The sequence below is a fragment of the Crinia signifera genome, chromosome 1, assembly GCF_055691185.1.
Source record: "Crinia signifera chromosome 1, ASM5569118v1, whole genome shotgun sequence".
Classification (NCBI taxonomy): Eukaryota; Metazoa; Chordata; class Amphibia; order Anura; family Myobatrachidae; genus Crinia; species Crinia signifera.
The window spans coordinates 125,812,325-125,826,553 of record NC_139217.1 but is presented as its reverse complement, the minus strand read 5'-3'; the positions used below and the strand labels follow the sequence as shown (position 1 = coordinate 125,826,553).

General features: G+C 42.4%; 1 protein-coding gene across 1 annotated transcript in view; it reads right to left on the bottom strand.

Annotated features, from left to right (window-relative positions):
- Nucleotides 1-14,229, bottom strand: part of FREM3 (FRAS1 related extracellular matrix 3) — a 65,315-nt gene that overhangs the window by 36,529 nt on the left and 14,557 nt on the right. The window contains 1 exon segment of the mRNA XM_083173122.1: nt 3,069-3,215. Coding sequence (XP_083029248.1) covers nt 3,069-3,215 — 147 coding nt within the window.

The window sequence follows — 14,229 nt, the reverse complement described above, 5'->3', positions numbered from 1 at the left end:
TGTTACCCAACACTAGTAAAGGCATATTGGGGGTTGAGAACACTTACATACAGACACCTTCTTACTTATACCTCTTCTGTGTCACTAGTGTCTGTCTGCCCCTCTCCTTTAGAATGTAAGCTCTCACGAGCAGGGCCCTCTCTCCTCATGTGCTTTTCTTAGAATATACTGTGTATATCTCTTGCACCCTAACAATTGCTTCAGTGTCCTGTCCCATGATGCAACTGTCTTTATTTACCATCTATTTGTCCTAAATTGCATTGTACTGTAATTCGTTATTTAATAGTTTTTTACTTATTTATGTATTGTCAGGCGCTGCGGAACCCTTTTGGCACCATATAAATAAATGATGATGATAATAACGAATATTTATAATAACAATAATAATAATAACTAAACCTTGGACAGAACCACCTAACACAAGGCTTTTGCTTCTCTTTGTTACCAATGCTAAGGTTTTCAAGTTTAAAGTTTAAAACAAAGTTTATGTTAATGTATCTTTACTGCCCCACTATAGTGATAAGCAAAAATGTGCGTTAAATGGCCTTGAAAGCTTCCTGCAGTATTGGATTTCTTGGAGTCCTTGGAAAAATAAAACCGAGCATTTAAAGATATAGGATGGTGACACCTGAGATTATAAAAGCTTTAAAAAAATGACTTGAAAATTATCATCTTTTACTTGCTAGGGCTGACATTTAATAACTTTAAGGGCCACTGAATCTAAAGTTCCCTTTGATAAAATAGCTAAAAATGTATAAATAAAAGCTTCAGGTGCTTATAAGAAGTGGATATATTTAAAATAAACATGGGGACCCATGCATATCACGCCCATACAGACATGTGGCTACTGGGCACCGAAGCCCCATAGAGCCTAAAACATAAAAGTCAACACAGGTAAAGTACAAGATGTTGGCATTATTAATAGTTGAAATGTTCTATTGTGATTTGTGATCCAGTACTTTATATTAGGCCTCTTTAAATTTTCAATGTACACTGAATAAAAATAATATTATGGTCATGCTTTCATTAATTATATAAAGCAATGAAAATATGTGTATGAGCAAATTATAACATAATGGTCCCGATTCAGAGCTATTCACAGAGCTGCGAATTAGCAGCCCTGACCATTATCGAACAACCACGCATGTGCACGGTACACAGAGTGCATGCAAGGGGGCCCCTTGCAAATGAAGCCAGTCTTTCGCAAAATGATTGACAGCCAGTTGACATTTGTAGGCGGCACCTCAGCATTTTACTGGAAGCGCAGGTGAAAAAAAAGCAGGCCCCGATCAGTGGCCCCGATCTCCCCACGGTCATCGCAGCACCAAGTATGCCACGAGGTCGATATCCATTCAATGGTTAGTGTATTTCCCCTTGTTCGCACGGTTGTGAATGCATTCACAGCCGTGCACAGGGGCGGGAAAACACTATGGCAGGGGGGCGTTTACCTGGTCGCTAGGCTCCACCAATCGGGTCTGAATCTGGCCCAATATCTCAATATAAGGGATAATATAATGAAAATAAGGTAATTTGGTTAAATAAAAAAGTAGATTCTCCCACCGAAACTGGTAAAATAAAGTTTGGTTATTCATTCAGATTTTTAAATCTTATTTAAAAATTCAGTTTGATATTAAAGTTTATCATGCTCATTACCCATTTGGTGATTTTGTTACTTTATTGAAAAATGTGTACAGGTTGCATCTATATACATTTGGTATAAGTATTCCCAGGATGTCCCCGTCCTGTAATGAAATTGTGAAAATCTAGTGCTGGAAGCATCATTTATATATGTTGTCTGCTCACACCTAGGTGCCCATTTATCATTTAATGTTTGCTCTAATTCTCTGAAAACAACCGTGGGTTCATGGGTTAGCCGCAAATGTTAAGTACCTCCAAAATGTATGACAGATACCGATATCTGCTGCAAACCCTCCTGTCAAGCACTCAGCCGCATCCCCCATAAGTTTCTATGGGGGATGCAAATGCTGCCTGAGGTACCAATATGTTAAAACCTTGCGCTAATTCAGCCAATCCAGGGTCCTGACGAAGCTCACTAGCGAAGCGTAGGCCGACCGTACACTCCGTGGTGTGCTCCCACTTCCCCTGCCTTACATTATTGCATTTTGATCTGTATTTTTTTTCTAGCGGTAACTGAGCGGCGTGCATTAAGCACTGATCTGCGGCAGACTAGCACGGAGTATATCAGTTGACTCGAGTGCTTTTTATGTAGTGGCTCACAGCCCTACAGGCTTACCCGGCCACTGCCGCACACGGTACTGAGAACCGGCCACGTCATTTGCCAGCCGACGCGACAAGTGGGCGCAGTGTATTTCACTCAGACACTGCGAGCCCCGCTGTCCCGGCTGACGTACCGGTCATAGGGCACCTCTCAAACCGCTTAGTGTGCTGTGCTTCTAGCTATTTTTATGGTGTATTTACACTGCCTGAGCCCGGGGTAACACCAGATAACTTTCTGGGTACTCGATTGGTGCATTTAGCAGGCCCGTATATTTCACCACTCTGATTAAGAGATTATCGCATTGTGTGTGACCATATATTTGTGGGTACTTTTCACCTCCCAGCTTTAAAATAGATATATTTTATTGTGATGTGCACAGCCCATACCGCTAGTAACTGCAAAAAGTTCTAAGAGTAAAAAATCAGCAATACTTGCTACTAAGTTACAGAACAATACATGATTGCAGCTCAAATAAAAACAACATTTATATACATTTTGGGGAGTGGGACCCCACGGCTATAAGGATATCTTTATCCTTTTTTTACATGTCTATGTTATATGTCTGTACTGTGTTTTTTATTTTCGCTATAGATTTTAGGAAATAAATTAATAAAGGTTATGTTTTATTATACCCTTTGGTGCATCACAAAGTGACATTCTCCTCCTTGCTCCCCAAGAAATTTTCCAATCCAGAACCTAGTCTGGCCTAACATGCTCATTTTCTGATGAAGCCCCACCCACTTCATGGTGAACCCTGCCCTTCTGGTATGTAAATTAGGATGCTCCTGCTGCAATGAGGACTGTTAGGATTATTCCAAGAATTACTTACTGACAAATGAAGTTTCTCCAAGGTATCCTCGACGCTTAAGGGTCACTTCTAGGAGCTTGGCATCTTCATCAATAGTGTACTGATTTCTCTCCAGCGATATCCAAGCCCAGTTGAGGCGAAATGGCTGACTGCTTAGTTTATTACCGCCTGTAATATAAAGGTAGAATGAAAACAACTGGGGAAATGGTAATATACAATACATGACCAAATTGCTGTGAATGTTACATTTTCACTGGCTCGTTTCTTCTCTGTAGGTAGGGAAACCTGGAAACTGCATGCTTATATAGTTTTCCCAGTGTCTCTGTTTATTTAGTATGATACATAGAAATAGTTTCTCTTTCACCATTCTAAAATGGCAGCTGATATGGGTGTGAGCAGAAGCTTTGTCTCCCTGCTTGTGGATTGTTATTAGTATATGGTCACCCCTTTAGGTTGTAGGTGAATTTCAAGAACTGTATTTCATCACGAACTATATTTCATCATGGGCCCCCAATTTTTATTTTTTTTACTTGGAGCCCGAGGTGGTGCTGCAAACACGCAGTGCGCGAACTAAATCATGCAAAGGGGTCCTCTCCTCCAACAATAAAGGACTGGTTCAAAAAAATAAAACTTTTACATGGACATGGAGGACATCCTATCCTCTGTCGATGACAGACACGCCCAGTTTAGGAGTACTTGGTCCCGTTGGCTGCTCTTCAGAGATACCAGGACCTATAAAGAAGTTCTGGCGTCCCAATCCTCTTAGTATCTCCCCTTCCCAGCGACTTGGAACTCCTCTGCCCCCCTCTTGCTTACTTTTCTGCTGACCCTTTCCTCTGTTGATAATGTTCGACTGTTTGTACACGTATTTTCACACATACATGACTATATGTTTTATCTTTTTTAATGTCATACTCACGAACGTACCGGAGAACCCTTTACCTTCCCCTATCCATTCTTTCTCCTATTACTCTTTCTTTTCTCTTTATGCATACCATTGTTTTCACACCAGTTTTTGTGTACTTTACTATGCAAATATATTATTCTTTACTAGACAACCTTGTAACTAAATTAGACTGTATTTGCTGTACCTAAAATCAATAAAAATGTATTTTGCAATAAATCCTGCAAAGTGGGCAGTACGAACTTGTGGACCCTCTCCCAAAGGAGAAGGGCCCCATTACTCCCCTAACTCCTCATAGCCAAAAGGCCCAAGAGGGGAAAATAGGGATCGGTGGGTTCTCCTCGCCAAAGCTTGGAGAAAATCTCAGAGGGTTTCTCTCTGACTTGCAGCTCGGGGTCGCCCCAACATTCCCAGGGCTAGCCAAAGCACCACCCTGGGGACTGAGGAACCTCAGCTCTCTCCCCAAAAGGAGAGAGCCTTGGTATGTGGGGAGAATGGAAGCCCATAAGGGTCGTACCATTAACCCCTCTCAAACAGAAAACGTGAAAAGTGACAAATGAGTGGAAAAAAAGTGAAGAATAAATAAATAAAAGAGGACCCCAGTCAAAAGGCCGAGGTGGCGGAGTGAAAAATGATCCTGCCTCAGCCAAAAGGTCCAGGGCGAGGACAGAGTATGTCCTCAGTGCTCGTGCCAATATGTGCTGGTGGGGACACCAGTATATGTTTAAGTCACCTCCGAGTTTTCCCTGAGGCATGCTACACCTCAGGCTCTAAACAGCTGGCCAGTCAGAGCCCGACCAAGTGTTTCTCTGCTCCTACCTAGGGTGCTTTCCAACCCCTGGCATGGGACTGGATACTCCACCGGGCTTTTCCATTGACTCTCTTGAGGGTTGCAGCCCCCCAAAAAAGAGCAATCTACTCAGTCCCAGTGTTTCTTGCATCCCAAGGTTAAGGTAATAATCTGGGCTTTTCGCTGTCTCCCCATCAGAGGCTATGAACCACTGGGATGGGAGCAATCTACTCAGTCCCAGCGTTTCTCCGCTACTTGGGGATGGATACTAGACTAGGTTTTTCGGTATCTCATCCTTCAGAGCTACAAACCCCATAAAAAGAGTCACCTACTATGCCCTGAGCTTCTTCCCTTCCAACCAGTTGAGGGGGTGGGGGGGGGGGGGTTACTCAGCCAGACTTTTCCCTGCTCTGAGCATGAGGTATCCCATCCCCTCCACCCATTGTAGCAGCTACTCAGTCCAGCCTTTCTCTATTCTTCTGCCAGGGGCAGTCCACACTCACTGAAAAGAACAGATACTACACTTGATCTTAAACAAAATGCCGAGAAGCATGGACCCCCCCATGCTTTGGGTACTTTACCATTCCTAATTGTAGTCCACATGGATGTTAAAGCATGAAAAAGTTCAAAAAATAAAACAAATTGTGCAAAACTCATGTCAACCAGTTTGTATATTTTTAGCTATAAAACAAAAGAATGATCTTAATTCCTGTAAGGCCTGCTTTATGTAAATTTTGACACATATACACATATTGGTGAAAATTTACTAAGATGGGAGTTCCATTTCACATGGGATGTTGCTATGGGCAACCACTTATTATTTAGCACCTTCTAGAAGATAATAGATAGTATCTGATTGGTTACCCATTGCAACAGCCCATGTGAAATAGAAGTCCCATCTTAGTAAATTTCCCCCATTGTTTCATGGCTTTTATATTGCAGAATATATGCCCCCTTCTAATGCTGGGTACACATTAAGCAGATGACACAGATCTGAACGATTTATCCTGCAGATTGTATATTGTGTGTGCCCAGCGGTCAGCCATCTGCTTTACTACCCAGTAAATGGGATGATGCAGTGAAAGACACCATGATGCAGCATGGAACTGTACATCACGCCATCGTCTACTGCATCCTGCAATGTGTACACACAGTGCAATGTATTGTGCTGTCTCTGGGTACACAAATCACAGTGGGCGGAATGTATTAACACACATCGCTGCCCCTCGCCATGCCCCCACCGTGAATCTAGTGCCTATGTACTAACATATGCGGCTAGCATCGTGGTGCGGTGATGGAGGCCCCCGCGATACCTGTGATGTGGTGTGCGGGGGGTCTCCGTCACCTCCTTGGCTATGTGGCATCCCCGGCATCTCCTCCTTCCCCCTGCAGCTGAAAGGACATCCCCACCTGGCTGTGACATTCTGCTGGGGGAGGAGGAGCAGCACGGAGGATGGGGAGGGAGGCTGCGGCGGACGGCAATACCGTGACGCGGCGTCCGGGTTTTAGTACATATGAAAATGCTGTTTTCGGCTTAGTACATCATTGTATGTACCAGCATAAGAGACCACCAGTAACTACAGGGGAGCTTTCATACAGGCACGTTGTTACATTTACAGATAACATCTAACTGCATTTCCTACCTCACCATGCTTACATGATGTATCTCCAGGATACATACATTATATCAGTGTTCAGAATGTCCGTTACACAAATGTACTGTTCATCAACAAAGTACAGTCAACACACAAAATGCCACTTTAACTTGTCATGTTCACAATGTCGACATTAAATTCTAATAATAACCTCAATGATGACATTTTCACTGGTCAAATGTCGACATTTTGTCCATATCAACAATGTCCAGGTGTCTGCGTCTCTTTGTGCCAGCAGTTGGATGCATGCTCTGTACGAGTCAACGGTAACCAATCAGAATCTACTTCTAATTTATTTAGCACCTTCTAGAAGATAATAGATAGAGTGTGATTGGACTTAGTAAATAACCCCCTCTGTATGGCCATTTCTACAATATGTCTAGTGTACAAATGTTAGAGTCAAAGCGCATATGTAGTTAACAGAATAAAATGTTGACGTGACACAATCATCATTAAACATAGTTGTGAGAAAAATCATTTGCGAATTCACATGGGAATTTAGTTTTCAGCACTCGGCAGAAGCTTATATCTTTGGCTTGAACACAAGACTCCCAATGACATTTCACAACTGATTATATTTCTGCCTAATGATGCCTGTGTAGTCTTAGCTGGGTGGCCAGCACTGAAATAATCTTCTTAAACTTTACTTCAATTTGACAAGGGAACGGAATCAATCTGAAAAGGCTAATGAGCTTTTAGCCAACTGTAATTGATTAATTAGAGTGACAGGAACATAAATTCCTGTTCATATAATGACTTTAATATATTACATTCTTCAGGTTTGTAAAGCAATTGAGTAATAGTTTAGTAATAATATTAATAATAATGATATATATATATATATATATATATATAAATAGTGCTGAGCAATGATTAAAATTTCTAATCATGATTAATCGCATGATTTTTCTTCAAATAATCGTGTTTAATCGCATTGTTAGGCACATAAGTGCTGCCAGGGTTTCTTTCCATGCTCGTTGCCAGGTGGGATTGAAAGATGTGGAAGGTGCACACATACTGTATGTAAGGAAGCTCTGAGCAACTTTACATATGCGTGCAGGCTGGGGAGGAAATGGACGGGTGATGTCAGCTGCCGCCCTGCCCACACGCGTCAAGGCCTCATTAGCATGAGAACACCCAGTGTTCTCATGGGAACACCCCTCTCCGCCCAGGCCAGCTGTGTTGGGTGCATGCAGAAATGCACATGTGCATTAATGAAACATTGGTCCCCGTGTAAACGAAGCATTGGTGCGAATGGACCTGAATAAAGCACATGGTCCCTCACCTGAATGGCCATATAGTCCAGACAGCAGAAGCACACATTACTTTGGAGGTATTCAGTCTTGGCCAACTTTTTCACCAGGTCATAAGTATTCAATAACGTCCCGAGTGCCGCCCTCCAGTGGATGTAATGTGAATAAGAGGAGATACGGTGTGGCATTGTGTTGTGAAAAAACAGATACTACTGTGTGGTGTAACCTGAATAAGGAACACAAGTGGGGCAGATGTAACATGTGCAGAGAGAGTTACATTTGGGTGAGTTATTTTGTTTCTGTGCAGATTAAATACTGGCTGTTTTTTTTTTTACACAGCAATTTAGATATCCATTTAAACACACCCCACCCAAATCTACTCTCTATGCACATGTTATACCAGCACCACCTGCATTGCACATAGTTTTTTCCGATTAAAGAAGGATTTTGCTTTTGCAAACCAACCTGAAATAGTTCTGTAATGTGAATAAGGTTGAAATATGGTGTGGCGTCATTTGATTAGGGGTACCTTTGTGTAGCCACACCCATTCCCAGCAAGAACACAACTCTTTTTGGAACACATGCCAAAGTAGTGCACTTTACCTGTTTAAAACATTGAGTGTGGGAGCCAGTACTCTTGCTGCCAAGGGAACCCAAAATGAGGTTCGCCATGGGTGAGGGGTGATGGGTCAGATGCGGAACTAGCGGCAGGGCTAGGGGGCCAACCAAAATCTTGTCTAGGGTATTAAATTGGTTAGGGCTGTCTCTGCACTGTGGTGATGATAATGAATAACTGGAACTCTTGACCATCTTTGCATATTTTCATGAAATGAGCTACAGTAACATCATTTGGCTGATAATATAATAACGAGCAGGTGTACAGATTTATATATATATATATTTTATAGCAGTCACTGTAATTGTGTACTGCTTGAAAAATTGTATTTAGCTTTATACAGATGGAGCGAGTAATGCAGCAAGAACCATTTACGAGATTCTCCTACAAAAAAAAGCTGCACAGAGGAAAAACAACCTACAGTAATGCTGCTTTCCCACTGCAGACCCGTTTTAGTTTACAGGTAATCTTAAATGGTATTTAGCATTCCCACTGCAGCAGATTACAGTTTCAAATGCCATTTAAGTACCATTCCCATTGCAGGTAAAACGTTTTAGCTCTTCAAAACGTTTAGTGCCTGTGACAATGGGTCAGGCCTGTCTTTCCTTGTTGATAGATATATATATATATATATATATATATATATATATATATATATATATAGATATAGATCTATATATATATATATATATATATATATATAGATCTATGTCTATATATATATATATATAGATCTATATAGATATATATATATATATCTATATAGATCTATATATATATAGATAGATATATATCTATCAACAAGGATAGACAGGCAGCTTGGAGGGGGTAGAGGGGGGAAGCTGTCCCCGGGTGCTGTGGGGGTAGAGGGGGGAAGCTGTCCCCATGTGCTGCGGGAGGAGGGGGGTCCCTGCTGCTGCTGAGGGGAGAGGGGGTACCTGTCAGCCTGACACGGCGCTGCCGCTGCTGTATCTCCCCCCCGGCGGTCGGTCCTTGCGGCGTATGTACAGTCAGTGTCGGCGGTCCCTCTGGCGCAGGGGAAATAAGTACTATTTCCCCTGCGCCAGAGGGACCGCCGACACTGACTGTACATCCGCCGCAAGAACCGGCCGCCGCGGGGGAGATACAGCAGCGGCAGCGGCCGCCGGGGGGGAGATACAGCAGCGGCAGCGGCCGCCGGGGGGGAGATACAGCAGCGGCAGCGCCGTGTCAGGCTGACAGGTACCCCCTCTCCCCTCAGCAGCAGCAGGGACCCCCCTCCTCCCGCAGCACCTGGGCACATCTTGCCCAGCGCTGCACGCTGTGGACCCGCTGCGGGTGCCTGCACCCGCAGCGGGACCATGTACACCGCCATTTACACGGGACCCGTGTAAAAGGTGTAAAAGGGGTATAACAGGACGGGGGCGAGGGGGAGGGGGGGGGGGCGGGGGGCAGCGGGGCGTACCGCCGGGCTGAAAGTGGTTAATCTTTCAGCCCGGCAGCGTACACACACGGACATGATTGCTGAAAAAAATCAGCAATCATCTCTACCGTTTAAAGATGCATTCCCATTGCATCTTAAACGGTAGATTACCGTGCAAAACCCTGCTCTGAAAACGGGTTGAAATACCGTTTAACTTTAAACGGTATTTCAACTCTGGCGCTTTCCCACTGCAGCCTTAAACGGTATTTTGCCCTCAAAAATCGGCAAAATACCGTTTTAAGGCTGCAGTGGGAAAGGGGCATAAATGTCCAGATGTTCACTACTAGTTTGTGTCTGTAAATATTATTATTGATCTTATGTTATGAGTCTCTTGCACTGATAAATACATCATACAAATGTTCTTCACAGGTATGGCAGTATTTCTACCTCTGTATACCGCTCTCAACTTAAAAGTCTATAAACGTATACATATCCTTTTGTTAATAAAATGTCAATCTTAGCCATTCATATGTTTTGTAACAGCTAATACATACATTGACAGATTTAATCTGGGTGTTACATTGAAAAGATTAAAACATCCTTGCAGCGGATTTATTTTCAAAAGAAAAGTGATGATCGCAATAATTTTAAACCAAGAAATATTTACCTCCAGACAGCCTGTCTGCCTGCTGACACAAAGCCATGATCTCTATATCTCATATACAGGAATGTCATTCTGCTCACAGAAAACAAAGGCTCCTAAAGTCTCCATTTCTCTGGAGCGTCAGGTTAGTTCAGCAGGGTCAAGAATACCATGGGGGGATATTTTTTATATGGTCAACCAATGAGATTTATAATGTGCAGTGTCCATGGCTGTAGACATATACATAGAGACTAGAAATAAAGAAAGTCCATACTTGGGGACACATCTGACATGTCAATATTGTAAAGTATTACTAATATGCTATTATCTGGTATTCCTGCAATACAAACACTTCTGTTATACAGCGATCATACCAAAATACTGGGTCCAGCTTGGGTCATTTAACACAGGTTTCATGCTGTGTCACAGCGGTTTCAAACCCGTTCATACTGAACCCAAAAAAATGACAGATGCTGATTGGTTAGCATTTTATCTCTCTCCAGCCTTTTATGAATACCCCCTCATGCTGTATATTAATACACAAGGGGCCTGATTCTATTGACTCGGTAATCTGCGAAGCTCGCAGATTACTGAGTCCTTATGACGTCGCCCCATGGGACACCCATGAAATGTCTAATGTTCCCGTGTCCCAGCTCCACCACCGCCCCGTCCCTCCCTCCCCGCTGTGAATGGCACAGCAACATTGTAAATTGCTGAGGCTGTTCAAAGTTGGGGTTTGCACATGTGCAGAAATGAGCAAGCGCAAACCCCAACCATTGGACCAGGGGCCAAATTCGGTTCGCTAAGAATGAACCAGATTCAGCCCCAAGATGTGTATATGATGTGCTGTGCTCCCTCTGGAGGTGGTGAGTCTGGCAGCAGTTACATTCCTTGAATCCCTATCTATAGCAATCTACAGGGATTACAATTTAATGTCTTTATATGCTTCCTGCAGACTTGAATAGGTGTAAAAATCCCAATTACAGCATATAAGTGAAATCTTAGCACTTTCTTATTATACAAGTCAAGTATTTTTATGCACGTTTGGCACATTTTTATGGCACATCACTGTGTGCTGAGCGATCTTGCTGAGCGTTCTGAGCGAACGCTTAGCAGTGTCGCTATGGGCCTTATTCTAGTTCACTCTTTCTGACAAAATCCTTCTTAGATGGGCAAAACCATGTGCACTGCAGATGGGGCAGATGTAACTTGTGCAGAGAGAATTAGATTTGGGTGGGGTTTTACTTCAAAGTGAGATCTATATTGCAGTGTAAAAATAAAGCAGTCAGTATTTACCCTGCACAAAAACAAAATAACTCACCCAAATCTAATTCTCTCTACACATTTTAAATCTGCCCCCCTGCAGTGCACATGTCCATTTAAGAAGGATTTTGTCAGAAAGAGTGAACTAGAATAAGGCCCTATGTGTGTAGGGCCCATTAGTTATCTTATGTAGTGATAAAATACCCTACTGGTAGATACAATGGGGGATATTTAATAGGATGAGCGATTCAGAAAATGAGAGATTTGGTAAGAAATTTCCAGTTTTTTTAAAGCGGCAATCAATGCAAGACCAGTTTGATTTTAAAGTGTAAATGATTGCTGCTTTAAAAAAACGGGAGATTTCTTACCAAATCTCTCACTTTCTGAATCTCTCATCCTATTAAGTTTCACCCATCATATTTTCCCATCAAGGGATAATAGACTGTATAATTACAAATATGGTAGTTTCTTGTTAACAAGCTAAATTCTGTATAAAAAAATCTTTACACAATCCAATTTTACAATTCATCTTCTAACAGATAATTGGAAGAGATGATTTTAAAAGCACATTTTTTTCGCTTTTCCTATCACAAATCCTGACTGACAATGAGATTACTGCGAGACAGAACACTACCCACAGCAGCACCAATTACCCTTCCTTTACTCATCAGTGTATAGCATGGCTGATACAAAAGTAAATAGTGTGCTGAGAAGCTAATTCATTTACTGGTAGAGCTATTTCCTGGAGGAGCACTCAAACATTTTTTAATATGGGGGTGGCATTGGCAGGTGATGGGGGTGAGGAGGGGTGGCTAGGCAGCCATAACTCTACTCTTATAAAGTCAACATGACTACCTCCATTCTTCTGCAGAATTTTAGATTTACAATTATTACTATATAATAATTCCAAGCAGGCTGATGTGCCCGGTACTACAGCAGCTGTGTCAGGCTCCCTGCAAGCTCAGACTTCCTTTTAAAAAATAGACTTCACCCCATTTCTGTGTACCAAGCTCCAACATCCTCCACTACACCCAGTACTACATAACTGTCCCCCCCCCCCCCTAGTCAGCACTGTAACATACTTATACCTTGCTGAACCCTCTGTATCTAGAGCATCTGTGAAATTGCCCCTTCCATATTCAGCACTACATAACTGCACTGAGGTACAATATTACTATACCTCACAGAACTCTCCATGACTAGCACTACATCACTGACTTCTTCATACCAAGACTATTCCTCACAAAACCCTCAGGTGGCATAAGTTCGCCACAGTTGCCCGTAGGCAAGATATATACAGTATTGGTGCCCCCTCACACACACACACACACTCTCTCTCTCTCTCACACACACACACACACACATATACACACACACACACACACACACACACAACCTTATATAATATTTGTCTGTTCTGAAATATATGTGTTTTATATACACACACACACATATATAGAGAGAGTGAGAGAACACACATATATATTTCAGAACTCAGCTACAGAAGGGATATCAATGCCTTTCAATTAACTGATTTAAACTTGCAGGGGAGGAGAGGTGCCCCCTTGGGAGCAGGAGCCTGGCAGCAGATGACTCCATTGCCTCCATGACTTCTGCCCCTGGAACCCTCCATATCCACCACTACATCACTGACTTCTCCATACCAATACTATACCTCATGAAACCCTCCACAATCAGCACTATATCACTGATTTGTCCATAACAATACTACACCTCACAGAACACTTCATACCAACCACTACATCACTGACCTCTATATACAAATACTATACCTCATGGAACCCTCTATACTCTGCACTTCATCACTGTCTTCTCCGTTCCAATACTATACCTCATGGAACCATCCATTACCAGCACTATATCACTGACTTCCCAATACAAATACTATACCTCACGGAACCCTTCATACCCAGCACTACATTACTGCACTGACGTGCAATAATACTATATGCCACGGGACACTCCATACCCAAAACGACATCACTGACTTCCCCATAACAATACTATACCTCACAGTACACTCCATACCCAGCACTACAACATCAACTTCCCAATACAAATACTGTACCTCACAGTACCCTCCATAACCAGCAATAGACCACTGACTTCCCAATACAAATACTATACCTCACGGAACTCTCCATACCCAGCACTACATCAATGACTTCCCCATATGAATACTATGGGGGAAATTTACTAAGATTTGTATTCTACTTCACATGTGATGTTGCTATGGGCAACCAATCCGATCCTGTCTACTATCTTTTAGAGGGTGCTAAATAAATAAGAAGTCGATTCTGATTAGTTGCTCATAGCAACATCACATGTGAAGTAGAATACACATCTTAGTAAATTTCCCCCTATACCTCACGAAACCCTCCATAGCCAGAAATCCTTTACTGACTTCGGCATACTAATACTATACTTTAATGCTCCCTCTATACATAGCATTATATCCTAGATCTAAATCAGTACCTCCTAAACCACTGATGTAGGACTCCATTACTGATACCTTCATACTACCTTCATGGTGGAGAGATGTAGTAAAGGCTATACTACATTACTCCACTATAACACTTTCTCCGAGTCCTCCATAAAAATCGTTATGTCATTGGCTTCTCCATACACAGCCTAA